General features: G+C 37.5%; 1 protein-coding gene across 2 annotated transcripts in view; it reads left to right on the top strand.

Annotated features, from left to right (window-relative positions):
• WAPL (WAPL cohesin release factor) overlaps positions 1 to 5,427 on the top strand; it is a 67,271-nt gene extending 61,844 nt beyond the window's left edge. For both annotated transcript variants that reach the window (XM_011355350.2, XM_011355349.2), the window contains exons 18-19: positions 2,689 to 2,784; positions 3,090 to 5,427. In XM_011355350.2, coding sequence (XP_011353652.1) covers positions 2,689 to 2,784; positions 3,090 to 3,155 — 162 coding nt within the window. In that variant the 3' untranslated portion in view covers positions 3,156 to 5,427. The remainder of the gene's footprint in view (positions 1 to 2,688; positions 2,785 to 3,089) is intronic.
• Positions 5,428 to 27,049: the final 21,622 nt, after the last annotated feature.

The following is a 27,049-nucleotide window of genomic DNA, read 5'->3' as shown; positions in this document are numbered from 1 at the left end:
GTGAAAGGCTTTATTAGGAAAGGCACTCATGCTGTGGGTCTATCCACCCACCTACATGTCTTCATTTTTGCTGTTGAGTTTTCTATATTGCTTTTCTTTTTTTTTTTTTTAATCAATTGTACTGTGTATTTTTCTGAATCTTTCTTGTCTGTCTCTTTCATGTTTATATTGTAGTCAGGCTCTTATCTGATACTAGCCTGCTTCACTGTGATCCTTGCTGGCACTACTGCTTTCAAGATCAAGAGCAAAGTTCTCATCATGGCTCTGAAGGCCCTTTTGGGGAATTTTTATTCCCTTTCTGGGAATCTCTTCAGCTCAGCCCTTTTCCTCATTTCCTTAAAATCCAGAGATTAAGGGTAAATGAGAAACAAATCTAGCAAAGGGAAGGAGGAAGAGGCAAGTCTCAAAAACAACCAAAAACAATGGGCATACAATTTAAATTTAAAGATTTTCGGGTATTCTATTTTGTGCACCCTAGTTTCAGTCATGTTCTTTCTTAAATAAGGTTCTTGGAATTAACTTGTTTTATTACCTTGTGTGGTTATCTTGGGGCATCTTTCCTATGTTAATAAATTTCTATTCATTTATATCTTTCATCTTTAAAGAGATGATAAGGTCTCTATGTTGTGGGGAATGTTGTGAATTCATTGAGCCCAGATGTCTTTGTTGCTTTGGGATCATTATGATTAACCTAAAACACAAGGTGATACTGCAGAATGTGAAGGAAATTGGTTTGCTCTATGTCTGTGTGGAAAAGACCAGGAAGCAGGTGGTTGTATATAGTAAATGCTGCTTTACGGTGACAGGCGTCATGCTTAGGAATCCCAGGAGACTTGGTGTCATTTTTCATTGCCCACCAAGCATGTGGTGCATGAAGTAGTCAGTCTCCTCGCTGGCCTTCCTGCTTTCTTGACTCTCCATTTCTGAAATCTTGCACACTTGTATGATAGCTATCTTCTTTAAGAGCACATCTGATCACATAACTCCTCTCTTAACAATTTTTTGTGGCCTACCATCATTTAGGAAATGATTTTGTTCACTGCTGCAAGATTCCAAATTTAAAACTGTTACTCCAGTTTCTAAATCAGTCATATCCCTTGAGTACTTTCTAAATTTCCCAAATAGGCCATACAGTTTCACACCTTTTCTTTTTATACCTACTGCACTATTCCCACTAATGGACTATCATGCCTCTTCCCTAGAAATTGGTTAAAGACATTCTTAAATCCAGCTTTCCTTTAACTGTAGTTACCATAGCCATTACCCGTATATTTTCCACTTAAGTAGATTTTTTAAACATTTTGTAAAATCTCAAGTGTTTTTAGCTACAAGGTTTTTTTACTCAGTAGGAGTAAATTTGTATTCCAGCTCACAGCTGGGGACCTATGGTGGCTTTTGGTGGGGAGGTTCACTTGGAATATGGGTGATTGATACTACATACTTTTTAGCACATGGTTGTTTTAGCAACGTTTTTATGAGATCTTTTCTGAAATTGTATTTGTACCATTATTTTGCTGCTTTATAATTTCAAAGGTACCTGATAGAAGAATATAAAAAAAGGGAGAGCGGACTGGTAGCAAATTTCTTAAAAGGGAGTAATTGTAGTCTCTCTTTCCCTGCCCACATCAACAAAAAATTAAGAAGTGTGCCCGCCTTGGCAATGTCCCCCAACATATTTTCATATTCTTATAGGTGACCCTTTTTAGAAGAGCTTTTCCTTTCATTCTTTATGAACCTTACAAGCATTTTTAAAACACAAATGAAATAGAACAGTTTTTAAAGCAGGTCATATATTTTCCTTATAACAGATTGGTTTATATATAGTTAGGCTGCTTCTTGCTAACAATGAAGGCAAACACCTTAACCTCTCCTGGCTTGCCGACATTGTCCTTTTCATTGATGATCTAGAACATGGGTCCCCAACCCTTGAGCCGTGGACTGGTATCAATCCTTGGCCTGTTAAGAACCAGGCCACACCAGCAGGAAGTGAGCAGCAGTCTAGCAAGCGAAATTTCTTCTGTATTTGCAGCCACTACCCAATGCTAGGATCCACTGCCTCAGCTCCATCTCAGATTATCAGGCATTAGATTCTCATAGGTGCACCGGTCCCTGGTGCTAAAAAGGTTGGGGACCACCACTAGATTACCTTTGGAAAGATCTAGTTAATTCTTAGTCTGCACAGTTTGTTGAATTCAGCTCTGGAACATGAGGAATTTTCTTTAATCTTTTTCTTTTTATATAATTAAGCATTCTGAAGTATAACATTTTAAGTCTACACTCCTTTTCCTCATTCTCCTAACACACACACACCACCCCTACCCCCATCACCACCCCCTCCCAATCCATCCATATCCATACCACGACAAACACTACCCTCCTCCTCCAGCACATTTTGTTTTTTTCAGGCATTTTTCTGGGCTTTTACAAAAGTAAATCTGTACACATGTTTCTTTGTAGCCTTTTACCAGCTTTACCTTTGTTCTTTCTGTGGATAGGATGGGGTAGGGAATGGGAACACACATGTGCAAGCAGAGTTGAGGAGCGTGGAAAAGGAAATTGTGTATTAACCAAAGGAGTTCGAGGACTGTATAGATGTTTGGAACAGGATGTGTGTCAAAACCAGCAATACAGTGCAAGATGCCCGTTCATGTTTCCTGCCCCCTAACCAGTATTTCTTTGTTAACTCAGATCAATGTCACCACTGTACGGGAATATCTCCCAGAAGGAGACTTTTCAATAATGACAGAGATGCTCAAAAAATTCCTGAGCTTTATGAATCTTACTGTAAGTAGTTGCAGCTTCTGTGGTTTTAAATATACATATGATACATTAATGACAGTATAAATGAAAATAATGTGGCAATAGTGAGCGGAAGCAAAAAGGGATTCTCTTTTAATAATTGTACTCTATTTCTTTTAAGATATATTGACAACTACATTATCAAAACCATAATTTAATCTCAGTGTGTTTTGAGTCAGTGTTCAGTTTAGGAAAGCTAAAAATATTTAAGCTTTGATATAATACTTTTTAAAATTTGTAAAATATTAATTGTTACTTCTTTTCTACCTGCCCCACCCTCCCCTTTTCAGTGTGCTGTTGGAACCACAGGCCAGAAATCTATCTCTAGAGTGATTGAATACTTGGAACATTGCTAGCTGCTTTACCTTTGCTTCAGGTGCTCGGTAATGCTGGAGCTATTCTTAGACAAAGAAAAGTCATGAAAGAAGTCCTTGAAGATACACCAAGAACATTCATCAGTATCATTCACATTTGGATTTTTAAGGCCTCCTGATTTCTTCGTCATGCATTCTGCATTTGCTAAATGACAGTTACTACATCAATCTGCAACTATCAAAAATGAGGGAAAAGGTTCAGGCTGTTAATTCCATGCAGTATTTAAATACACTTATTTTGGCAGAGTTTATACTCTCCCCTTGTTCTCTTGCTTTATTCTGGGCAAGTTTTAAGGGGAAATTTTATGCTGCTGTTAGTGCAACTGCTGTGTATGTTGAGCCACTGTTGTCATGCCAGCCAGGTGCAAAGGCAGCTTAGCTACTGAGGTATCGAATGTTCTGAGGACATTCTAGACAACAGCTTAGTTCCTTTTTCAGGCTCATTTGCTTTTGCTTTTTTGTTGAATGATTCCAATCGTAAATAAAGCTTTTAATAATTTTGTGAAATTTTTTGTTGTTGTTCCCTGAACTACTGTCTATATTTAAAATTAGATGGAATCCAAAGACACAAGGGATTAATAGCATATTTTTTTATTCTTGATTTGATTTGGGTTGTCAAACTATTTTTCACTTTTCAGACCATGACCATGTTCATTATGATACCATGATGAGTCATAGCTATAGACTTAAGAAAACAAATGACAGTTTGAGGGACTATTATATAAGATGATGTGCCCTGTTAAAGGATGAAGCAAAATAGACAAACCCAGGGTAGTTTATGTTTAATGCTAGGGGAGGCTCTTGAAACATTAAGTTTTAAGGGAGAACTCTCTAGATATATTTTCTAATAATGCTCAGTACAATAAATATAAGGAAGCTAAAACACCAATGTGGAATTCATGTTTCCAGATAACGTGTATATTCTCCTATAGAGTGACAGGATCAAATGCATAAACGCAAAGCCTTAAATTGCTGGTGTAGAAAAAGGTCTTTTTTTTCATTCAGATCCTTAGTTCATAGAGCAGTGTGTTGTTTGGAAAACAGTCATGGAACACATAAAACACATTTTATATATTTAATTTCACAACATTGCAAAATTTTTCTTGTGTTACTGTTCAGACCACTCGTTATACATTTTTTTTCTTTTAATTGATTGGGTCTGAATACAGGCTTTCCAGAGATCTATTTCATTAATACTTTTAAATACCTTTCAGGTAGTTATATCATGTTTCTTCATTGGATTTGTAAAACTTGAAGCCATAAAAATATTAGTTTGGTGTGTACTGGGGAAAATAGCTAAAAGTCTAATTTTTACTCATTTAGACTTTGTTATTTCCTTGTATAAAGTGACAAATCGGGGCTCTTGTATCAGTGCCAGCTGTAATGTTTTTTAATGCAGTGGCTGCCTTCTAATGTCTTCCTATTTTTGATAATGCAGATTGTTGGTAAATCTATAAGGAAGTAACTGGTTCCAGGCAAACTGTTTTCTTCTTCCTCTTACCCACCCTGACCCTACCCATCACCTTTTGAGAGCATGGTATGCCAGTGTAATTTGGGAAAGACTTAGGTTGTATTTGCCCTGAGCTTAGTGAACTCTTTTAAAACCATATTGATAAATGAAATCCGTAAAATTGAATTAGATATATTTTGTTTAATTATTTTAAAATACATTGATATTTATTAATAATTGGATTTAGGAAAAGGAACAGAGTTTTGGTAAAACTGACTTGTGGCAGGTGGTAAGAAATATAAAACATTTGAATGAGAACAATCAGGGCGAACTACATTTTTCTGTTACACTGGTAATCATTTGAGAATTGATTTACCTCAGTGTTTAACAGTTTTTGTTTTGTTATTTAAATATAATACTAATTGTCAAGCACTGATAGAGATGCAGATTTTGGGGGTGGTTGTGGGGGAGAAAACACCTCACCAACTGCAGTGCATTTGTGTGTTTTTAACCCTCAGAGAACTCTGCATTATAGGGTACTTGAGGCTGACTTACAAATTAAAGTTTTAAAGTAACCTTTTTTTCCATTGTAAATATTTCTGTAAATACTACCAGTTGGAAATTAGAACAGTAGAGTACTTTTCTGAATCCAATCTTATTTTTATTTTATACAGTATTTCTCAGCTGTGATCTTTGGAGCAAAAGCCAACGGCAGGAAAAAAATAGTTTGTACCAGTTTCATGAAGTATGTCTTTGGGTTTTGTAAATAATTTTAACTCAAATAAAATTGCTACTTTCAATACACATGTTGTCTTTAACATAAGTCTATTTGAACTGTTGTGGAGGAAGAAGTCTCATGATACAGCCGACTACTGGGAAACACGAAGTGTCAAGTGATTTTCACATTTTCAGCATACACATAAAAATTTAACCAATTTTTGTTAAACGCGTGTAATTTTCCTTGTTTTTAATTATACTGAAGAATGTCAACTCTCAGTAACTCAGGTTCATTAGAGATAGTGGTTTTCTGGTTATGTAGTTAGGCCCTCAGTGTGTTTGCTAAGTTGCTTTAGTCTTGCCTCTCTGAATATGACCCAAAACTGCTTTGCTTTTGAGTTTTTACAGCTGCTTTCTAGATTTTTCAGTTTCCTCTTACCTGTGAACCTTTAGGTTTCCTGCATTTACTACAAGTGGATTCCTCAACCTTCTTTTCCCCTCTCCTGGGAGTTCCATCTACTCTCCCCTTTTACATAAACACAGTATAAACATTTAAAAGTGAAGGCTATGGATATAGAAAGATTTAAATCACACACATGAATTTTGAATATTAGTGCTGATGTTTATTTTATTGACTGAGCAAATTTCTGAATTTATACCCTGTTTACTCAAATGTCTTTACCTCAAGAGTTGTGAAAATTAAGACAATGCAATGTGAAGCATAGTGTTCCAAACTTAGGTCTTGCTAAATGGTAGCTTTTATCAACCAATTCTGTTTTTACTCTGTTGGGAAATATAAATGTTCTAAACTTTACACAGAATACTGTGACTATTTCAGACACTTGGAATAATTAATGCCTTTCATATCGCTGAGGTCATTGAATTTGATTTACTTTAACAGTAAATCTCTAAAAGTGTTTCCAAAATTGGTATTTGTTAATATCTTGGTAGTGACTAATAAAGCAGTGGGGAGATGGAACAAACTTCATGATCATTTAAACACAGCCCTTAGATTTTTTTCTTACATTAGAAGGAAGGACCAGAAAAGGATTCACTGTCAATTAATGGTCTTCTGACAGTGGGTGTATAGATTAGTAACTTTATGTAGAAAGTCTTTAAACCGAACAAAGAATTTGAAAAAAATACCATCGAATGTTTTGGTCAAACCTCTATTTCCTTAGCTTTTATGTTTGCAGTTTGACTTTGTTTTATTTTTTCCTTTGCCTTTAGTATTGGAGAGATGGATAAGCCTCATAGAAAATTATTTGAGCAGTATTTCCTTTTCTGCCTTATCAATAAGTTTAAGATTGATATTGAGTATATTCGAGTGGTAGAGTATTATTCCCATTTAGATAAAAGGCAGATCATCAAACTAAAAAACCAAGAAACACTAAATACAAATAGGCAAACAGTTTGAAAGAAAGGGATGGTCAAAGATATACCGTGCAAACTAAAGTTGGAGTGACTATATATCAATCAGTAAGAAAACAATCATGTCTATGCACCTGGTAGGACTTTTAAGATTAATAAGAAAAACAAAGGGAGAGACAAATCACAATCATAATATGATATTTTAATGCCCCTCAGGAATTGACAGGATGTATTTTTAAAAATAAGATCTGAATGACATCAACTACCTTGACAGTTTTTCAAATGCACATGAAAGTTTCACCAAGATAAACCACATAATGGAGCATCAAACAAGTCTCAGTAAATTTAAGATGACTTAAGCCTTGGCCACAGGAATTAAGAGTCAATACAGTATATTATATAGAAAATCATTTGAAAATTAAAAACATTTCTATATAATCTATGAATCAAAAAATCAAGGGAAATTAGTACTTAAGCTAAATGACAAAATTTGTGAGATGCAGCTGAAGCAGTGCTTAGAGGAAAATTAGCTTTAAATGCTTTGGAAGAAAGCTTAAAATCAACTATCTGAATTTCTACTTGAAGAAGCTAGAAAAATAAAGTTAGACGACAAAAATACTTTACCAAGCCAAAATTTGGTTCTTTGAAAAGTTAGTAAAATTGATAAACACTTAACAAGAACAATAAGAGAAATTAGAAATTAATGACGTCAGAAATGAGATGAAAGATCTATAGATTCTATAGACCTTTAAAAAAATAATGTGAACAACTTATGCCAGCAAGTTTTACAACTTGGGTGAAATCAATAAATTCCTTGAAAAAGAAAACTTAGAAAACTAACAAGAAATAGGAAACATAATTTGCCCTATGTCTATAAAAAACAATTTATAATTTAAAACCTCCCTACAAATAAAAGTCCTGTCCTAGAAAATCACTGGTGTATTATAAAACATTTAAGAGAATATCAAATATCAATATTAAATCGACTTACTAAGAAAGCAGAAAAGGGACTGCTCAAATAATTCTCTGTGAGGCTTACCCAAACATTCCCAAAACTAAAGGCAGACAAACGAAAACATAACTATAGACCAACATTTCATCAATGTAGATGCAATATCTAACAAAATATTAAAATTCATTATATATAAAAAGGATAGTAAATGGGGCTTATCAAAGTACAAGTTTGGTTTAACATTCAAAAATCAAGATAATAAACTAAACAACATAAAGGACAAATTAGGATCATCTCTTTACAGAAAATGTATTTGACAAAATGCAAAACCCATTCATGCTTTAAAAAATGCCAAACTGTCAGCAGACTAGAAATTAGAACTACCTCAATCAGATAAAGAGCATATATGAAAAGTGCAATTATCAATGTATAATATTTCTAAGCAAGAAAAGGCAGATGTCCAATATCAACACTTTAAAGCAGAATTGACAGGCTGACCTAAAATTCACATGGAAATTGCAAAGGACGTTAAAGTAGTCAAAATAATCCTGAAGAATAACAAAGCTGGAGAATAGACACTATTGAACTTCAAGTTTCACTATAAAGCTACAGTAGTTAAGACATGTTAGCATAAAAACAAAATAGATGTGCACAAAAAAGAGCCTAGAAGTAGAACTACACATACATGGTCAATTGACTTGGCAGAAGCACCAAAGCAATTTAATGTAAAAAGGATTGTATTTTTAACGAATGGTTCTGAAACAACTGGATATCTATTAAAAACAAAAAATTTGACCTCTACTTCATGCCAACACAAAATTTAGTTCCAGATAGATCATAGATTGAAATGTGAAAGCTAAAACTATAAAGCTTTTAGAAGAAAGCATGAAAGAACATCTTCATGAATTGGAGATTGGCAAGTTTTTAGGTAAGATACAGAAATCAATAACCATTAAAGTAAAAACTGATTAGACAATCAAAGTCGACAACTTCTGTTCATCAAAAGACACCATTAAGAAAATGAAAGGGAAAGCCTCAGACTGGGAGAAAATATTCACAAATTGTATGCTTGACAAAGGACTTGTATCCAGATTACATAAGGAAATGCAACTCAATAATAAAAAGCAAACCAATTTTAAAATGGGCAAAAATCTTGAATAAGTACTAAAAGGATAATATATGAATAACTAGTGAACACATGAAAAAATGTTCAACATCATTAGTCATTATGGAAATACAGATCTATAGTCAATAGAACAGCTAGAATTCAAAAGAGGATAATACTAAATATCGGCACAAATGAACAACTGGAACTTTGGCAAGGTTGTTGAGAATGTAAAATCATAACACCACTTTGGAAAAGTTTTAGTAATTCCTTGTAAAATCGAAGATACACCTGTCCTTCAACTCAGCATTTCTATTTTATTTAGGAGAAATGAAAACATTCAACAGAAGAACTTGTGAAAAAATGTTCCTGGCCATTGTATTAACAGCCAAATACTGGAAACAACCCAAATGTCCATCAACGGGCAATGGATAAACAAATTGTGATATATTTATGCAATAGCATACTACTTAGCAGTAAATAGGAATGAACTCTTTCAATCAACAATGTAGATAAATCTCATATAATGCTGAGTGGAAGAAGCCAAATAAAACGCATACATATAACATGAATCAATTGATACAAAAATGTAGAACAGGCAAAACTAGTCAAAGGTGGAAAACATTCACAGCAGTTCATTTAAAAGACTAACAAAAAGATGAAAAATTCTATATGTTTAGAAATTTTAAAATATACCTCTCGATAACTCACAGGTTAAAGAAATTATAATGGAAACTTTTTAAGAATTAGAATAACAAAACTAAAATGTATCAAAAGTCATGGGATGCAACATAACAGGACCTAAGGAGAAACGTTTAACCTTAAATATTTATAAACAGAATGGCTGAAAATTCTATAATACAAACTCTCCATTTTAAAGATAGAACAAGAGCTATAGAACAAACCTTGGTAAGTTGAAGGAAGGTAACAAAAATTTTAAAATAATTTGGCCCAAAATTGATTCTTTGAAAAGGGTAACCTAGCTTTAGGGACACTGACCAAGAAGGAAGACATAAAGTACAAATTTTAAAATTAAATATAAAAATACATAAGTACTGAGACAGATTAAAAAGATATTAACTGAATATTCTGAATAAATGTATGCTAATGAATTTGATAACCTAAATGAAGTACATTACTGGAAAAATAAAGTGAACAAAAACTCACACAAAAAGAAATGGAAAGCCAAAGTGTTTTATAACTTCTAAAGAAACTGAATCAGCACTGAAAAATATTTCATACCAAAGTTTATGGTTTAGAAAGTTATTTCCACTATTTCAAGAAATAAACAATTCCAATCTTATACAAATTCTCATGGAGCTTTGAAAAAGAAGGAATTCCTCCTAAATACTCAATGAAGTCTACATAACATGGACAGGGACAATAAGGAAAGAAAATTACAGGGTTATCTCACTCGTAAACAGAGACACTAAATCCCTTTAAAATATGTTAGCAAGTTGAGTTTAACAGTTTATAGAAAGATAATATAACATGTCCAAGTTGCATTTATCTCAGGAATGCAATGGTAAATTAACATTAGAAAAGTCAGTAACTAACTCACTACCCATTAACACACAACAAAGGAAGAAAATCATGGGATATTCTCAGTGGGTGCATGAAAAGCATTTAATTCCAATAATATTGAAAGATAAATATTCAAAATAAATCAAAATACTAGCTGAAGTAAAAATTTATTTGAAGATTTGATATTAACAAATTCAAAGATATTCAAAATTAAAATCTTTTAGCAAAGTAGAAAAGGAAGGAAACTTCCTTGAAACAATTGAAGGAATCCAATAAAAACCTACAGAAATGTATCTTAATAGTATAATCCTAGATGTATTTGTTTCGAAGTTAGGAACAAAACAAGGATTTCCAATGTTTGTACTTCTACTTAACATTATATCAGGGGTCCTAGCTAGTGTGATAAGACAAATAATTACAGATATAAAAGTTTGAAAGGATTAAGTAAAGCCTGAACCTATTTGCGGATGCTATTATTGTCTACATAGAAAATCCAAATAAATCAATAGAGAATTTGTTAGAAGTAAAAAGATAGGTTAGCAATATGGTAGATACAAATTCAAAAGACAGATAGCAACAAAAGAGTTCAGATCAATCATCCTGCTGAAGAGAATTAGAATACTGAGAAAAAATTTTTTTTTAATTATAAAAAGCATTGAAGAGCTATCAGGATAATTAGATATTAGATATTACTTGGCCTAGCTGAAAGAAGATGAGAAGGAAGAACTCACCACTCACAATCACTTTTGCCCTGAGGGATTTGCTACTCCAGAAGAAATAACAGTGAAACTTTAAGGCAAAAAAGTATTGAGTCATAAATATTACATTCTCATTTCCTAATGATAAAATGGCCAATTCACTAGGAAGATAAAAAATTAAAAAATTGTTTTCATCTAATATGATCTCAAAATATTTAAAGCACTAATTACCAGAATTCTAATGATAAATTGATAAGCTGAACTTTATCAAAATTAAGAACTTCTGTTCTTAGAAGGGCACTGCTCCAAGAATGAGCACACAAGCCAGAGACTAGGAGGAAGATATTTGCAAATCTATCAGATAAAGAACTTGTATCTAGAATATATAAAGAACTCTCAAGAACTCAATAACAAATGGGCAAAAGATTTCAACAAACACTTCATCAAAGTAAACACAATACACATATCAGTTATGTAGATTTGTAGGGGATGGGAACTTTTTTGTAGGAGGGAGGGATTCTAAAGGGTCATGAGGAAACTTTTGGGGGTGAAATATACATTCATTATCTGGGTTGTGGTGATGGTTTCATGGGTTATACCCATGTCAAAACTTCTAAATTGTACATTTTAAATAGTTTGCAAATTATACCTCAGTAAATCTGTTAAAAATAATAAGCTTTCCTATGAAGAAAATACTAGGCACATTTACCTTTACTGGTGACTTTTCCAACATTCTAAAAAAAAAGGTCTTACACAAACTCTTTAAGGAATAGAAAAAAAGGAAACACTTCCCAACCAACCCATTTTATGGGACCTGTTTGTCTATGATATCAAAACCAGACAAGGATATTGTATGAAAGAGAATTATAAGCCAATCTTTCACAATTTAGATGTGAAATGGCAAATAAAATATTAGTGAATTGATTCTAACAATATACAAATACGTTGTTAATACCTTGCAACCAAGATGAACTTACATTAGGACAAAAACCAATCTGGGTGTATCTACAAGAGCTTCTTTAGTGCTTCTTGTCTCAATCTGTGGATCTCTTCTTTATCTTCCCTCACTCCGTGGTGACCTTATCCAAATTCATGGCTTTGAACATCATCTATGTATTGATAACTCCCAAATTGATACTTTCAGTCCAGGTGCCTTGTCACCTTTTCCCTTTGGATGTTTAATAGGCCTCTTGCTGTACTTAATCCATCAGGCTTCCATATCTCATTTCCTTTCACTGAGCATCTAGGCTTCAAACTTGGAATGATTCTGACCCTCCCCACACCCTTCATATTGAATTCATCCATTATCCTCTCATTTCCATCTTCAAATATGCCCAGAATCCAATGACTCTTCACCCTCTCATTTCCAGATCTTATATTTTTACTATTTCTCTGTTTATCATCTCTCTCCCCCACTAGCATGCAAGGTTCATGAAGGCAGGGTCTTGTCTTTCATTACTTTCATTAAATTCCAGTACCCAGAACAGTGCCTGACACATACTAGGCACCCAATCAATATTTTTATAATTAATGACCTATAGTAATTTTCACACATCACAAAAGCTTAAAAGATTGATATCATCAATTTTGTAAAGATATAAGGCCACAGGTACACTGTGGGTATGAGTGTAAATTGTTACAGCCTTATTAGACATCAATTTAATGGTGTCTATTGAAATTTTAAAGGTGTATATCTTTCGACCCAGAAATTTTATTTCTAGAAATCCACTGGCAAAAACACTTGCACTGTGCACAATGAGTGAATATGAATATATTCTCTGCAAAGTCATATCGTCAGGGGGAAATTGAAGTTGTGTAGTAATATGTATAGTATATAATAATCGATTAAAGTATATATTTATATAATATGTACATATACTTACGAGTCCATAGAAAAATTCTGGAAGACTACCTATCAACTTATAACAGTGATTATTTCTGGGGAAAGATGAGATAAGGGGAGATGTCAAGGTGAACTTTGTTTAATTTGTATTGATTTGGATTTCTTTTTAAGTGAGAATATATTTATTCCTTTCACATGTATAAAATAAATTTAAAAGGACAGAAAATCAAATGAACAGACAAAAAGTTATTATTGGCATTTCTACTTAGTAGCTGCCTGTAGAGGGTGCTAAATATTGAGCAGGGTCTAAATAATGATCTGGTTACATTCAAGAGTGTCTCAGCAAACCACACTTAACTCAATTAAAATAGTCCTAATAGCTCAGTGGAAATTTGACCTCTGTGAGCAGATTATCCTTATTTATTGACAGTGGCAGGCAGTGAATATAATTAACAGGTACCTGTAACTAAGAGCTCTTGAGGGGTTACATTTCAACAAGCACCATGTGAAGAGACGAATGCAAACTTGGGAATGGTTCTTAGATCTTTTTTACTGAATGTTTTGATTCTCTAAAACTACCCTGGAAAAGAGTTATGACTCTTGAAACAGAGTCAATTACCAAATAATTTAAGGTATTTAAAGTCTTTTAAAACATCAGAGCAGGATGTAACTCAAAATAACTCTGTGATGAGAACATGACCACTATTTGCTGATAAACAAGACTTTGGGAGGAAAAACAGGAGCTTGAGCAGCAGGAGCCCACCCTCTGATGGAGAGCCAAGCAGAGGGAGGTGCTAGAGGGTTGTTGCACTTTTAAAACTGTTCCTATAGCTTTCAAGTAACACTAAGTGATGACCGATTGAGAGTGTATACTTTACTTATAGAACACAGAACAGCAGAATTTTTAGTGAGGGGATTTTTCTCACAACCACTGCAAGGAATTTCTGATACATAAAACTGGAGTCAAGCTCTGAAATGGGCATGAGATGAACTGAAGTTATTACCTTCCAGGAAAATCGAGCCTTTTACTCCTCTAAATACAAAACTATAAAAGTGCAAAAAAGCTTATGATTTTTGGATGATCGTGATATGAAATTCATATTTGCATAAATCCTAAGATATGTGATCCTCAGATTTTATTTGGAGAGTTTTTCTGTGATTGCAACGGCTGAGGTTGAAAGGGCACTGCCATTCGAAGGGTCCAGCATGGTGCTAAGTGTTTTCACATGTCTCTTTTCTGATATAACCTCTATAACATCCTGGAAGGGAGTGGTGTCTGTCTTTTACAGAGAGAGATATCAAATCTCCAGGAGGTTAGGTCCCACAAGAGGCAGAATCAGGATTCGAACCCAGGTCTTCCTGATTCCAAAGACAGGCAGGGGTCCCCACACCCATGCTGCCTCTCTGGGGTGACCTCTCGTCTCCACTGCATCTGAAAGTGTTCTCTGTTTGTATCTTTCTGTTTCATGAGTTTCCCAGTCCAGACTGAGTTTGTTAAGGGCAGAGAGCAGGACTTATTCATGTTTGAATACTCAGGGTCCTGATGAAACTAGCTTAAAGTAACCTTTTATTTTTATCTCAACCACTTTCTAAAATAAATTCTGATTTCTTAAAGCAAGGAAGAAACCATTTAAAGTTCTAAGGAAGAGAGTAATTAGAAGTAGGACTCCAGGATTGACATAATTAAGAAAAAATCAAGCTGATTCAAACTTCATTGGTTTGAATGTTTTGAGAAGCAATTTACATGTCAGTTGGCAATTTCAGATGAATTAGAGGTAGGTACTCAGAAAACTGAGCAAACTGTTAACTTTGATGTAACGAAAACTTGCACAAAAAAGAAATGTAATCATGGTACAGCACATATGGCTTATCTGGGAGTAATATTACAACTATTACATAATTGTGATACTGAATACTGAATATGGATCTCACCCAAACTTGTGACATAGCTATGCTGGGAGGACAAGTGTATGTGTAGGGGAGACCATACAAGAGAGAAACCCTAGGTTTTAGGGTAGCCAGTTAAAAGAACAATCAAGAAATAGAAGTGTAAGCATGTTGTTCAGAAATATGATGTAACAGGCAGAAAAAAAAACAGCTGAAAGAGCTACAAATGGGTGCTTCTGGGGAACAGGATTGAGGTGCATTGGAGGAAAGCCAAGGGAACCATTATTTTTCATTGTAAAACTTTTGCATTTTTAAGATATATACACATATTACTATGAAAGAGATAAATTATAAAAGTTTAAGTGAGTAGCAGCTGGACTGGCTTCAGGGCGGAAACCACATCCTGAGTTGAACCTTTAGACCATGGAACAGTTTCTGAAGTACATGAGCATGAATTCTTGCATGGCTGGCCATGTGAAGCATCAAATAATTTTTGGTGACTAAACTGAAATAATAAAAAATAAACTTTCAGGGTTTTGGTATTACAGTTGTCAGTACTCTAACTATATAGCATATCATGGAAAAAAAACAATCAAACCAAATATTACTTAAGTACATATTGCTTAAGCACAGTTTTCATAAAAATAGCTCACCTGTATTGAATACTCACTACATGTGTGCTGGACCTGTATAAATCACATCCTGCCTTTAACCTTGGATCATTGAACAATTTCTGAAATGGTAAGCATGAATGACTGCAGTCTACCACATCCAGCCAGAAATAGTTTAGTGGAATAATTTTAAATACAACATTTATTTTTAGGGTTTTAGGAGTAAGTGACATAGCAAAATCACATACAAGAGAAACCAAAATGGAGTTAAGCAAATCATCTTCCTTATGCACCTGTTATTTTTCCAACTACTACCTCATCTTGATATTTTGAGGGGTGTTTTAATATAAATTACTAACATTTACTGAGCACCTAAGGATATGCCTGGCACAGCCTTCAATTTTTAGATACGTCTAGAAGAGCTGATGTTTCAGTTCTTGGGTTCCAGGTCTATGCTTAAAGAGTTTGTGAAGTGCGAACAAGCTAAATCTTAACTAATTTTCAAGGCAGTGTGAAATTAAAAAAAAGAAGAGGTTTACCTTGGGCCTTGCCTGGAAGTTAATGAGTACATGCTATGATACAGCATGTAGACCTCTTCTATACAACATATTGATAGTGACGTTTTAGTCAAATCTTCTACCTGGTGAAATGACTTGACAGTGATGTACATACTAGGGACGAGCCACCAGTGTGTACAGCCTCATGTGGTAGAAAAATGGACAACTCCTTTGCAGAGGCAGTGCTGAGTGCGGATAGCCTAGCAAGGTCTGGTACTATGATGATTGATAAAGTTGGTGGCCAGTTGTCTGCGGGGCGGGGCTGTTCCAGTTGTCCCAGTAGAAACCAACATCCACTGAACGCCTATCAGGTGCTATGTATGGTGCTAGGAGCTTTAGGTATACTCTCAGTTGTGACACCAACAGATGTAGAACTGTGGTGTAGAGAAGGCCAGGGTCATAGTTAGCAGATAAGGGCTAACTCAGGGCTGTAACCCAAACCTTCAAGGCTGTCCTGTGACAGCGTTGCTGCCAGCATCTGCAAGCTCTGAAGGGCACAGGAATTTCCTGTCTGAGCTCCTGAAATAGTCTGCTGGGTCAGAAGGCTGATCAATGTATTTGATCTGTGCAGTGTTTGACATTTATTTGTTTTGCTCCACCTACATTTGTACTGATACTTCGGTTTTACAAAGATCTAGCTTGAATGAGAAATCCAGGAAGCAGCTGGATGTAATAGGGAGCAGTGTCAAGAGAAGGGACTGACTTAATTGTCCAATCTGGAGTTTGCCCAAGATAAAATTTTCTTTCCTTTCTTAAAATAAAGAAAATATTTTTAGACCAGCCTTTTTAGTCTCCTACTCAAGGATGGACAATATCTCTACATTTTCATAAGCATGATTTTCTCTAAACACAGAGGACATCTAATGTGGGTACAAAGCCCAAGCCTCTGGTTTAGCATTTGTTTGTGTATTTTAGGGATTGTGGCAGCCATTATCTGACAGTTTTACAAGAGCTCAATGGGGGAAAAAAAAAAAGATGTGTTGAAGTAATTCCTAATGAGTTGGCAGTGTTAAGAAGAGGGAAGCCTGGTTGAGTTGCCCCAGATGTGCTATGTGAAGAAGCAGCCATGGCCACTGAATCCTGCTCAAATTCCTACCCAGAGAATCACGAGTGACAAAATGACTGTTGTTTTAAGCTACTAAGTTTTGGTGTACATTGTTACACAGTAATAGCTGACTGAGATAGGCACCTATTAGGAACAGCCTAGATTCATAGGCAAGACTGAATCCAAGAAAGTTAAACTCATGAGACAAAAGATCTACAGAGAAAAGGGTAAAAAGGTGAGTGAGGCAGGTACAGAGGGAAACAGTCACTATGAAGGGGACGATTGAAACAGCTCTGTTGTAGAGGGGTAAATAAGAAGGCCAGATCCTTTGAGAACTTTGCACAATGTCTGCACATGGCAGAAGTTCAAAAACATATTTGTTAAATAAATAAATTCATGAGGCAGCAGCTTTCCTGCTCTACTTATCTCAAATCCATCAGCAAAAATACATTCCTCTCAACTGTGTCAGCTGGTTTCTTGTTTATATTGTGAGCCATTTTGTGCTCCTAATAATATTCAATTTATTTACTGTGTTTGTTCACTGTGATTCAAGTGTCTTTCCTTGGACAAAATGTCAAGGGTTCCAGAATTCTTATATAGGGCAAGCTGGAGAGAAGAAAACTGGTTGAAAAGGAATATTAAAGGACTTTCTTTTAAAAAAAGGTATAACTTATATATAGTAGAAACACAAATCTTAACTGAACAATGCTGTAAGTACCTGCATCTGTATACACCATGTAACCACAACTCAGATTAAGATCTAGAATATTTCCAACATCCCAGAAGTTTCCTTCTTGCACCTTCCAAGGCAAGGCCTTCCCACACCAAGAGATAACCACTATTCTGACTTCTATCATATTAATTAACCAGCCTTGGAATTTCACATATATGGAATTATCTGCTCAACATAATGGACATTCATCCATGTTGTTGTATCAGCAATTTTTTCTTTTTTATTGTATGAATATACCACAATTTACCTTGTAGGTTGAACATGTAGGTTGTTTCCACTTTGGGGCAATTGTGACTAAAGCTGTCAATATTCTCATACATGTCTTTTGTGGACATATGCACTCATTTCAGTTGGGTAAATATCTGGGAGTGAAATTGGTGAATCATAGCGTTGAGCATACATTTAACTTTAGGAGTTAATGACAATTTCCAGGTGTTCCATATCCTGGTCAATACTTACTACTGTCAGTCATTTACATTTTAGCTACCCTGTCTGGCATGTTGTGGTATCTCATTGAGGTTTTAATTGCATTTCCCCCATGAGTGATAAAGTTGAGCACTTTTTAATGTGCTAATTGGCCATTTGGTATCATCTTTATGAAATGCCTAATCAGGTCTTTTGCCTATTTTCTAATTTAGTTGTTCGTCCTTTTCTTATTGATTTGTAGGTGTTCTTTTGTCAGATTTATGTATTATGCATCTATTCTAGTCACATTTGCCTATTAATGATGTCTTTGCTTAACATAAGTATTTAATTTTAATGAAATAGGACTTACCTTTTAAAAAATATAATGTAGATGTAAGTTATAATGATAATAAAACGAATATCTGCAAACTTACCCAAAACTTCAGATCTAAGACATGACCCCAACTTTGGAGCAGCATGCTCTTTCTTAAGCCAGCAACTCCCTTGCACCCCCCACTCCCTCAGAGATTACTGCCTTGTATTTTGTGTTTATTTCTTATGCTTTTAAAAAGTGTCACCTGATATGAATATATCTTTCAACAATATGTTGCTTAGTTTTGCTTCTTTTTGAGATTTATAAAAATAGTATCTTATAGTGTACTGTCTTCTGAGGCTTTCTTTTTTTCTCACTCACTTTATATTTCCGAGATTCATTTTTATTGCTGCATATAGTTATAGGTGATCCATTTTCACAGCTGGACAGAATATGAATTTTTCAGTTTATTTATTCATTAGCCCATCCATGGAAATATAGGTTGTTCTTAGCACTGCTTTTTAAATTTTAAAGAATGCTGTTATGATCCATCATGCAAATATCTCATGCCCCTGTTCAAGAGTTTCTCTAGTGTATGTACCATGGAGTGGAATATCCAACTCATGGGATATATGCATATTCAATTTTACAAAATACTGTCAAATTGTTTTCCAAAGTGGTTGTACCAGTTTATACTCCCACCTGCAGTAAAGGCGATCCCATCACCCCATGTTCCCACCAACACTTTGAACTATCAGATTTAATTTCTTTTTCTAATTTGGTAGGTATAAAATAGCATCTCATTGTCATCTTGACTTTCATTTTCCTCACTACAAATGAGCTGGATCATATTTATGGACGGCTGGTCTTTTACTCATTTTTCTATTGGTTGTTTACCTTTTTCTAATTGTTGTTTTAAATACTGTTCTTTTGTTGGTTATGTATGTTGTAGATATCTTAATTTGTGACTTGAGTTTTCACTTTCTTTACAGCATCTTTTAATAAACAGAAGTTCTTAGTTTTAATGCAGTTGCATTTATTGACTTATTAGAACTTTTTTATATTGTTTAATAAATCCTTCTCTACCCAAGTTCATAAAGGCATTCTCCCATATTAGCTTTTTTGTTTTTCACATTTAAGTGTTTGATCTATTTGGAATTGATTTTTGTATTACAAGTATCAATTTCATTTTTTCCATATGTACAACCAATTGTCGCAGCACCATTTCTGTCCTTTCTCTGTTGGTCTTTGTGGTAGGCTGAATAAATGGTTCCTCAAAGATGTCCACTTCCTAATCCTTGGGAACCTGTGAATACATTACCTTATATGGCAATAAAAAATTTGCAGGTATGATGAAATTAAGAATATTGAGAAGGGGAGATTATCTTGGATTATGTGGGTGACCCCAAAGTAATCAGAAAGGTCCTCATAAGAGGGAGTAGATGCAGAGTCAGAGAAATATAGGACAGAAGCAGAAGTCAGAGGCTGCAGTGATACACTGAAGATAGAGGAATAGAAAATGAGCCAAAGAATGTAGGCAGCCTCTAGACATGGGAAAGGTATAACAACACATTCTTCCCTAGAGCCTCCAAAAGGAACACAGTCTGCTGGACACACTGTAGAATTCTGATCTTGAGAACTGAACAATAATAAATTTGTCTGGCTTTAAGCCGTAAGTTTGTTGTAATTTGTTATAGCAGCAAAACTAATACGGTCTTCAATATTACCTTTGTCATATATCAAGGTTTCATATTCTTCTGAGGCTGTTTCTGGGCTCTCTATTCTATTCCAATAGTCTATCATTTATCCTTCTGCCAACACTACATTATTTTAATTATAGTAGCTTTATATAAATATTGATACCTGGTAAAGCAAGTCCTTCATTTTCCTCCTCTCTATGTCTTGACTATATGACTCATCTTAGGCCTTTGCTTTTCCAAATAAATTATAGACTCTGTTTATCAAGTTCCTCAAAAAGACAGACCTTATTGAGACTTTAGAATTATATTGACTCCATGAATAGTCTTTCTGGGAAAAATTGACCTCTTTCAACACCGAGTTTTCTTAAGACCATGGTATACTCCTATATTTGTTTAGGTCTTTTATGTATTACAATAGAGGCTTTAAATTTTTCCATACTGGTGTTGCACATCTTTTGTAAGATTTTTCCATACGTACCTTGCATTTTCTTGTTCCTAATGGAAATGATATTATTCTTAAGATTATATTTTCCAACTGCTATTGCTACATAGAAATGCAATTGATTTTTATATAAACTCTTATTAATGTCTCTAGATTTCTTTGATTTTCTGTTACATAATATCATCTGTATAAGAACAGTTTTGTTTCTGCCTTTCCATTTTTTAGACATTTTCATTTTCTTCTCTTACTGCATTGGCTAGGATCACCAGTATAATATAGAATAGAGGTGGTGATTGTGGTCATCCTTTATTTCTAGTTTTAAAGGAATTTTAATACTTCTCCATTGACACTAATGTAGATATGATATAGATTCTTTTAAAGTTATGACCTGGTGTTGAACTTCATCAAATGATATAGATTCTTTTAAAGTTATGACCTGGTGTTGAACTTCATCAAATGCTCCCCATTCATGTTTTCCTCTCAGCAAAATGCAGCAACATTTTTCAGTAGGAACGGATTGTCACTGCTGTTGTCTTCAATTGTTTCTCTTTGGCATTTCTACCAGGCATTGTTCAACTGCTTACCTAATCTGGTTTGCCAAAGCTCAAGAAGTGGTAGGCCTGGGTGACCTCATTCAGGAGTAGATACATGACTCAATGCCCTCATGGCTCAATACTGGCCAGTATTTCAATGTCAAGACTCCAACTTGTGTTCAGAAGTGTGGAGAGTGGGAACTTCTAGGTCACAGAGATTAGAGGTTAGAATTGGTGCCATGGCAACCCTGGATCACTACAGGATGAAGTCAAGGGAGCAGAAACCTATAACCATGGAGCACAGAGTAGTCACAGAAAAGAGAGACATGGACCCTACACACATACATCAAGGAGCTTCCTCTGATCGTAATGATTTTCAAATCCCAGCTTTATTCCCATGAGGCCTGGCTCTGCTTCATTTCTGCCTTTATAGAAAACACCCCTTGCCCTGTGTGGGCTTCTCCACATGATTGAACAAGTCTGACCCATATCTCCTCCCATATCAGTCCCTATGATGATGGCCTCCACAGCATCTGTCACACAAACCCCTTCTTTTCCACCCTTATCACCCACATCATCCAGGTCCTTCTTGTGTTCCACTAGGCTTCTATGCTGGTGCAAAACCAGTCTCTAGCTTAACCTTAGGCAAACCACCTTCCCTAGCTTCTAGATGCATCAGTCTGCAGTCTAGCTCTGAAATTATCCCTGTTCTACCTAACAATTGGCCATGGCTGCCTACATGCTCTAGAAGTCTGAGTATCTCACCCTGACATTCAGGGACCCACATGATTTGTTCTTATTGCCTCTCAAACTTATCCCTGCTCTCAGCTATAAGTGACCCAAACTACAACAGAACTGTACTGGCTTTGGGCCTTGGTGTGCTCATACCCTGGTCCCCAGAAGCCCTTGCTCCTGCTCTTCACTCCATCTACTGGGCCATGTTCCTTAGGTCATCTCAGGCTGCACAGAACAACAGCCCTCTCAGTTAGGGATGGAGACACGGGGAATTGAGGACACATCTCAGCGGTGATGACCAGCCCTCAGAAGTACATGTGCATCCATCCCCTGCCAGTGGACCTGCTATTCCCATAACCCCTCTTCTCTTTTCCTCCATCTATGATCCCTTCTGTTCTCACTTCAAAAGGCCCCTGTGAGCACTTACCAGGAAGGTTCTGCCCCACCCCTTTCCTTAAACATGTCTGTGGGTATGACAGACACCCACAGTTCTCAGTGATTCCTCTTTAGGAAAAATACCTCTTTTATTTTTTTCTTCAGGTTTCCCTACTGGATTTATAGTTTCACAAACTGTATAAAATACATCTCTCCCCGCTTTTTTTCTTTGGTAAAAATAAAGACCACAGTGACAAAGCTGGAGTTCCACCGACTCCTAGATGTGCCAGTTTTCTGCTGTCTCTTCGGTTGACTAGAGGCCGCAGAAGGGAAGGTTCAGAGTCTGCCTCTCCACACCCAACGCCCAATCGCCCAATCGGAGGATCTAACTGGGTCTGCAGCAGAGGCGGTGGAAAGCTCTGGAAGGCTGCCAGAAGGGAGTGGCCCTCCTGAGAGTGGAGAGATATCTTTTAAAGACTTGAGGACAGAGGTCCAAGCAGAAGGACAGAAAAGACGTGGAGTGGAAGGACGTCATGGGTGTGGTGGGGAGAAGTTGGAGCAGGGGTCGGACCGCTCATTTTCTAGGGCATTTGGCTGCTCAGGGCCACCGGGGTGTCCTCCTTCCCATGGCCCCGCCCTGTGCTGTAACCTCTTCTGAGACCAGGCCTGTGGGGCTGACTCGCCCTTCTATCCCCAAGACCAGCCCAAACCTGTCAAGGAGCAGGGGGAGGGAGGGAGGTTGCCCTTGGTGTACTACCAGTCCTGTGCCAGTGCCTAGGTGAGTTTCTATCCTGGCGGGATGCCGAGAAAACCGCGCCGCTGATCCCAGCCAGCCCCTTGTGTAGCTCCTGTTCCCCAGAGGTGGGTTCGGAGGCCTCTGGAGGGCTACCTAGGGAGGAGGCTGGGGTTGGCGGGCCTGTCCTATCCTTTCTTGTAATTTCCTGGAGTCTCACCGGGACCCTCGGGTGGGTGGTGCAGGGATGGGGTTTGCAGGTGTCACCCCCTTAAATAAGCAGGTGGGTGGAGTGATGCGGCGTACGCTCTCTGTCCCATGGGCCGGCAGGACTGGCCTTCTGAGGCGCCGCATCCCCAGGCATGTCTGTGGCCTCAGCCTCTCAATCAGCCAAAGTGGATTGTCAGAGAAGGAAAACTGGGCGGAGCCGCCCCTCACGGTCCCTAGGGAAGTCCATCAGCCCTATTCCTTATCTCCTCTGTCTCCGTGCCACCAGCCCTGCCGCCCCTCGGGGACCGTGATACCTGGGGGCGGCAGGGCGCCTTGACTTCAATCCTCCCGAGCCGGATATCCTCCCTACCGACCTGGAAGGTACGGGTCAGGTACTGGGCGAGGCGAGGCTGACTCAAGCCCAGCTTGAACAGCTCGGAGCCCACAGCCAGCCTGGGAGCCCGTCCCAGAAGCGGGCGCGAGTGTGGATCTGTACGGAGGGTTCCCGGAGCCACCGTGAGCTGACGCCTTAGAGGGGCCTACAGGGAGCCTGCCTGCCGGCCAGCCCCACAGGGTGAGCCGCCTTCTCGCGCCTATTACTGGCAGATGTCAGGTCTCCGTCCTCCTGTGCCCAGCTGCCCGTCTGGCGGGTTCTTCCAGTCCTTGGTCGCATGCCCAGGCCTGTACCAACCCGTTGTGGGTCCCGGATCCCCGCAGCTCTCCCAGTTCAGCTCCTGTGAGCACGCGAGTCCAGAGGGCTCTGCCAGTTCCTGCACCATATGGCTCTCGCTGACCGCCAGCTCTGGCGCGCACTGGCCAAGAGTGCTCATTGTGCGGGGCCTGTCCTCTTTCTTCCTTGCTCTGCGATTCCAAGTAGGAATCTGGGAGAGAGAGAGGACTCTGGGCCTCCCTGGGACCAGGTCTGGAAATTGCAGTCCTTTCATTAGTCCCAGTGTACCTGCAGCGCCCCCTGCAGTGAACCTCCTGCACGGTAGCCCGGGACACACACTTATGACTAGAGTCCCTTTCTTCTACTTGGCTGAACCAGCCTTTGCAGGCTGTAATCTTCCGCGTGAAAGCTGGAAGCTCTTAGGTTGAATCAAATCTCCAACATGCAGAAAAGACACAAAACAAATGTGAATCTCAGTGAATTATTATAAAATGAACGTCTTTGTAACCACCATTCAGGCCAAGAAACTGTACTTTTCCAGCCACCCCAGAATTCCAACGGCTGTGCCCTATCCAGTCCCAACCACTTCCCTCCTTCAAAAAATATCCTGACTCTTATAGTAATTACTTTCCCCGAGTTTATAGTTTTGAGCACCTAACTGTGCAGTGTGGCTTAGTATGGGACTATTAATAATTCTATCTTTATTTAAAAGTTTGATATTTTCCTTATCAACGATGTTTTGTCATTAAATTTGCTTTTAAAGATATTATTGTATTTCAGGTCCAAGATGGTGGGGGCATAAGACACTAAACTTGCCCCTTTCCATGAACAAACTCAAATATATATGCGTATAGAAAACAATTTCTCTTGCTAGACAACTGAGGGCTGAATGAACAACTTCTGAAAAATAATCAAGAGGAGACTGAATAGACAAGGCTGAGAAAGTGCAGTAGCCCTTAGGGAGCCTCAGGGACTCTCTAGGCAGAGGAACTAGTGAGTGCCCTTGTTTACATTCTCCTCAGGTACCACTACCCCCTCCTCCCCCCACTCACCCCGCCCCACACAAGAACACTCCACACACACTTTGATAGGGCAGATAGGAACAACTCTACTTGGTGCTTTGGCATACTTGCAAGACTGCCTTGGTATGGTCCCAGTTATGTTGCCTGGAGCCTTTTGTCTCAGCATAAAGGGAGCAAGCTGGTAACAGGGTGTTACCACACATCACTGGCCTCTGCCAGGAGCTGGAGATGCTCCAGCCCTGCAGGCCAGTGCCCCACATGCCATAAGTGCCGGCTTGGCTCTACCTGGCCTCCTAAAGCTACCTGGCACACAAAGCCTATACAGAGTTGCTTCTACATGGGACCACTTTCAGTTCAACAAACAAGAGAGAGAACATATAGAGAAAGCTGGGGAGTTGCAGGAGCTCTCCAGGGACTAGAATTCTCCAGGGTCAAAAGTGCTGGTGAATGCCATTGTTTATGTCCTCCTCCACCTCCACAGGGTGGGTGGGGGTTCTATCCATGTGCTTTGGCACACCTACAAGGTCGTTGCAGTATACTCCTAGACATGTTGCCTGAGCCCATTTTTGGCCCCAAAGGGAGCCAGCAGGATCAACAGGGCATTATTATATACACCTGGCCTCCCTGCCTGGAGTTGCTCTAGTTTGGTAGACCAGTGTGCTGGACACCTTAGGCACCCACTCAACTACTACTGTTACTGAACTCAAGGAGTTCACTTCTTGGGGTATTCTATTTAGGAACGAAACATGTTGCTGTTAGGTAGTTTGATTTACTTGCAGCAAGTAAAGGATATAGCAGATTGACACCCAAAGCTCTGACTCTCTGAAGGGAGAGTTAGCCATTGCTTATATATACTGTTTGGTTAACTACATGTTAATTTCTTCTTTGGAGTTGGTTATACTTATCTGGTTCGGTTCCTGTCAAGCTCAACCTTTTACAGCTGTGTCTGCAAAATACTGTGCTACATTCTAATGTTTAGCAGAAATAGCATTTAGTAAGAACTACCCAGACTTTGAGGTCTTTGTCCTATCTAACACTGCCAGCCTGCCAAAATTACCTGGCACACACAGCCTACACAAGGCCTGCTTCTATATAAGACCACTATTTCAAGACTGGGAGAGATAGCTATTACGTCTAATTCATATAAACAAATATAGAAAATCAAACAAAATGAAAAGACAGGAGAATATCTCTCAAATAAAGAAATAAGAAAAATTTCCGGGGGGGGTGGGGTGGGGGGAGGGGAAACCTAAGGAAACGGAGATAAGTACTTTGCCTTATGAAGAATTAAAAGAAATGGTCCTAAGGGTGCTCACCAAACTTGAGAACTCAGGGAGAACTTCAACAAAGAGAAAGTAAAATAAAGAACCAAGCAGACAGGAAGAATGCAATAACTGAAATGAAAAACACTTTAGAAGGAATCAACATCAGATTAGAATACAGAAGAACAGATTAGTAACTTGGAACACAGATTACTGAAAATCAACTAATCAGAACAGCAGAGAGAAAAAGGAATTTATAAAAACAATAATAGTTTAAGAGACCGCTGAGATAACATCAAGCTCTCAAACATTTGTATTTTAGGGATCCCAGAAGGAGAAGAGAGTGAAAGGAACAGAAAGTTTATTTAAGAAATAATGGTTGAAAACATTCTTACCTGAGAAAGGAGGCAGACATCCAGGTCCAGAAAGCACAGAGAGTTCTAAACAAGCTGAACCCAAAGAGGCCTACACCAAGACACACTGAATTAAAATGGCAAAAGTTAATCATAAAGAGACAGTCTTGAAGGAAGCAGAGGAAAACAATGAGTTACATACAAAGGAAACCCCATAATGCTATTATCTGATTTCTCAGTAGCAATTTTACAGGCCAGAAGGATGTGGCAGGACATCTTTAAAATGCTGAAAGAAAGGAACCCATAGCCTATAATAATTTACCCAGCCAGATTATCATTAAGAATTGAAGGAGATACAGTTTCCTGGACAAGCAAAAACTAAGAGCTCATCACCATTAAATCAACTGCCCAAAAAATATTAAAAGATCTTCTTTAAGTAGACAAGGAAATGCCATAAACAGAAATAAGAAAATATGAGAAAGGGAAAATTCTCACAGGTAAAGCCAAATATTTTATAAATACAGTAAATTAGACATTTAAAAAGCTACCATGAAGGTCAAAAGAAAAAAGTATCAAACTCAAACAATAATAAGCAATTAGGAGATATGCAACACAAAAAGGCCTAAAATA

This window comes from Pteropus vampyrus, unplaced genomic scaffold, assembly GCF_000151845.1.
Source record: "Pteropus vampyrus isolate Shadow unplaced genomic scaffold, Pvam_2.0 Scaffold20, whole genome shotgun sequence".
Taxonomy (NCBI): domain Eukaryota; kingdom Metazoa; phylum Chordata; class Mammalia; order Chiroptera; family Pteropodidae; genus Pteropus; species Pteropus vampyrus.
Note: the sequence above shows the minus strand (reverse complement) of the source record. Positions and strands in the feature narration are given on the sequence as shown.